Source organism: Mus pahari, chromosome 14 (genome assembly GCF_900095145.1).
Source record: "Mus pahari chromosome 14, PAHARI_EIJ_v1.1, whole genome shotgun sequence".
NCBI classification, from domain to species: domain Eukaryota; kingdom Metazoa; phylum Chordata; class Mammalia; order Rodentia; family Muridae; genus Mus; species Mus pahari.
In genome coordinates this window covers 38,770,458-38,774,458 of record NC_034603.1, presented here as the reverse complement: position 1 = coordinate 38,774,458, position 4,001 = coordinate 38,770,458, and the positions used below count along the sequence as shown (strand labels likewise).

General features: G+C 39.6%; 1 protein-coding gene across 2 annotated transcripts in view; it reads right to left on the bottom strand.

Annotated features, from left to right (window-relative positions):
• The window catches only part of Rabep1 (rabaptin, RAB GTPase binding effector protein 1), a 99,560-nt gene that overhangs the window by 16,844 nt on the left and 78,715 nt on the right, over positions 1-4,001 (bottom strand). For both annotated transcript variants that reach the window (XM_021211961.2, XM_029545845.1), the window contains one exon: positions 303-443. In XM_021211961.2, coding sequence (XP_021067620.1) covers positions 303-443 — 141 coding nt within the window. The remainder of the gene's footprint in view (positions 1-302; positions 444-4,001) is intronic.

Below are 4,001 nucleotides of genomic sequence, written 5' to 3'. Positions count from 1 at the left end.
CTCAGCGGGTAAGAGCACTGACTGCTCTTCCAAAGGTCCTGAGTTCAAATCCAAGCAACCACATGGTGGCTCACAACCACCCATAATGAGATCTGGCGCCCTCTTCTGGTTTGTCTGAAGTCAGCTACAGTGTACTTATGTATAATAATAAATAAATCTTAAAAAAACAACCATAACCTTTTAAAAAAAAAAAAAGTAGAATTGTTTGGCATATAAAAATTAAAAGATTTTTCTAAAGAAACTTACAACCATTTTAAAAAGTACACTTGCTTGTGTTTTTGATATTGTGGCAAACACATTACCTCCACAGTGTCTGGAAGAATGAAGTCTTCTGCTAGCTGTAATGACACATGCAAGCTATGCTTTCCCTGGAGGCTGTCATTGTCTTTCTGTAACCTCACCAGCTCTTCTGAAACCTGTTCACGTGACTGCATCAGCACCACCTAAAACAGAAACAGATGCTAGGAGGGCAAATCCAGTTTAGTAACAACCACATCAGTGAAAAACAGGGCCAAACAAAATGACATTTGAAGATGGAGCATGTAACTATACAAAGCTTCTAAAAATGTACACAGAGCTCACAACTTATATTTTCTATACTTATTGTGGTGTGGACAAGTGTGTGCCACAGCATGTGTGTGAAGACCAGAGGACATGGTTGTGGGGTCCATTCTTTGTTTCTGTGCTTAGAGGTTCCAGGTCAAGCACCTTCTCCTGCAGAGCCATCTTATACCCACCAGCCCCACCTCACTTTCTATTTGCAGCCTATTTATTCAGCAAGGAGTGCTCAGTTCATATGTCCCTTAAGAAGTTTATTTTTAAAACTCGTGGGCTGGTGAGATGGCTCAGTGGGTAAGAGCACCCAACTGCTCTTCTGAAGGTGCGGAGTTCAAATCCCAGCAACCACATGGTGGCTCATAACCATCCATAACAAGATCTGACTCCCTCTTCTGGAGTGTCTAAAGACAGCTACAGTGTGCTTACATATAATAAATAAATAAATAAATATTTTAAAAAAAAAAAAACTCGTTTTCTATTGATGTTTAAAAGAATTAAAATATCAAGTACTAATTTGTATCAATATAAAAGTTATTCCAACTAATTTAAATTTAAACTAAAGTTGTACAAAAGTCCCTTGTCTCTGCTAATCTTTTTTGTTTTTTCCATCTTTTTTTTTTTTTTTTTTTGAGATAAAGTTTCTCTAGTCGGCTTAGTTGACTTGGAACTCTGTGATTAAAGGAGTGTGCCACCATGTCCAATTGTCTGCTAAATTTTAGTGTTAAGTTATTAAGTCATTTGTTATAAATTTATATACCCACAAATACTCAAGCCACCTGTATTTGTCACCCACTACAGGAAAAGTAGGCATTTTTCTGTTTGTCAAGAATATACTGACGGTGCTGGAGAAATAGCTTAGCAGTTAAAAGCAAATCCTTCCTCTTTCAAAGGTCCCAGGTTCAAATTTCAGCACCCACACAGCAGCTTACAACGGTCTGTAACTCCAAAATCTAACACCCTCACCCAGACATATATGCAGGCAAAACACCAGTGCACATAAAATAAAGCTTAAAAAAAAAAGATTTATTAAGAAAAATACAGAAAGATATTGGCCCTGGAAAGATAGAAGAAAAAGTTGAGTTAAAGCCAAAACTAACCCTCGATATGACATGGTGTTACTAACAAAAACTGGGTGAAGGAACACATAACTAGGAAAAGGTCTGGGAAAGATTTATCTCCCAGGGTGGGTGATAAGCAAGTTGAGTCCTGAAGGCAGGCGGGCAGTCACGGTCATGTACAAACTGAGGTTAAACATGAAGCTAGTTGGACTGAGCACTACGATCACCCTCAATCTGTACCTATCCTACTAAGCAGTCTACAGAGACACCCATGGCTCTCCCTTTAGCTAACAGACTCTTGATACACTGAACCCCAAGGAAAAGGAATTCCCCAGGAGCCTCATGCTGGGAAAAAGAAACAAAGCCACCAAGTACCAGCCAGAGGTAGCTCATCTCCTAGAAATGGACACCACACAATTCTGACTTGTCAGACCACCTGAAGGTAAGACGAGAACAGAGACAGTGATGACGGGTGGGACCATGCACACTCTTGCCTTCAATTTAAATTTAACCCTCTTGTTAGGAGCATGAAGACAGACTTGGGGAGGTGTCACTTGACCTCTTTGTTCTTCCCAGTGTGGCTGTGCAAGAGAAGCAGTAAAGACCATCAAAGGAAAACTCCAGTCAAGGGAACATTCTCTGGCCTGGGTAGAGACTCAGGTTTCTGTCTATTTCTGTCTGTGTCTCTTTCTGTGTGTGTATGTATATATGTGTATGCACGCACAAGAGTGTGTTTGAGGGCTGGAGAGATGGCTCTGCGGTTAAGAGCACTTGACTGTTCTTTCAGAGGTCCTGAGTTCAATTCCCAGAAACCACATGTTGGCTCACAACCATCTATAATTGAATTCGATGTCCTCTAGTATACCCACATACATGAAATAAATAAATAGATCTTTAAAAAAAAAAAAAAAAGAGTGTGTTTGAGTCTTAAGACATAGTATTGTATATACAACGTGTATAGGCACACAAACATATGCCACAGCCTATATGTAGAGGTCAGAGGTCAACACTGGGTTGACCTCTTAATCCCTTTCTACCTTAATTACATCCAAAGTTTGAAGACACTAAACCTAAGCTGGATGGCCAATAGGTTCCAGTGATCAGCCACTCTCTGCACACCAACTGCTCCCCTCTCAGCACTGCAGTTACAGAGGCACATGGGCTGCCGTATAGGGTTCTATGTGGGTACTATGATCTAGAACTGTACAGTAACAACTTTACCAATTGAGCCATCCTCCTAGCCCAAATTTCTCTCAATGTTAATTATGACTTTAACTGAATTACTGAGAATGGCTGAGCAAGCTTAACTTCTTAGGATTGCTAAGGTTCAGGTTTTGATGCTAATTCCAGCAACAAATCCACTTGTTACCTTCAAAAGAAAAGGAAAAGGAAAAGGAAAAGGAAAAAGGAAAAAGGGAAAGGGAGAGGGAGAGGGAAAGGGAAAGGGAAAGGGAAAGGGAAAGGGAAAGAGAAACAGAAACAGAAACAGAAACAGAAACAGAAACAGAAACAGAAAAAGAAAAAAAAGAAGAATATGTCTTTATTTCATTTTAATTTGTGAGAATTTCAATGTTTTAATGTTTGAGAATTTTCTGGATATTACCCGTGGAGATCAAGATTTGTCTTCTTACCTTTTAATTCTTTAATCTGATTACGACCCCTAGATAGTGACATAATTACAGAGAAGCTCGAATACCTCAAGCAGTTCCCATGCTGTGCCCTTAGCTGGATGCATTCTAAGGGCAGAAACAACCACAAAAACCATTGAGCCTATTTAGTGAGTTCACTGCTAACGGCAATATTCATATTCACCAAGTATCACTAATAATAAAACAGCCACCACTGTGCACAATATGACTTTACCACCAAAACATTTCATCTGTCCAGTATTCTTGCCAAAATGTCTGACCTCTACTAATTCACAAGGAAACAATCAGATACACTCTACAGAACATTAACCCAAAACATTTTGTGTAAAATAACTGCTCTAAACCATTAAAAAAGATTAATGGCACTTTGTTGTTTTGTGTTGTTGTTGTTGTTGTTGTTGTAGACAGGGTTGCTCTGTGTAGCTCTGGTTGTCCTGGAAACTCACTCTGTAGACCAGTCTGGCCTCAAACTCAGAGATCCACCTGCCTCTGCCTCCCTGAGTGTTGGGATTAAAGGTGTGCACCACCACTGCCCAGAGATTAATGGCATTCTTTTATTTTATTTAAAAATTTTTTAAAGATTTATTTATTTTATGTATATGAATACACTGTAGCTGTCTTCAGACACACCAGAAGAGGGCATCTGATCCCATTACAGGTGGTCATGAACCACCATGTGGTTGCAGGGAATTGAACTCAGGACATCTGGAAGAACAAGCAGCCAGTGCTCTTAACC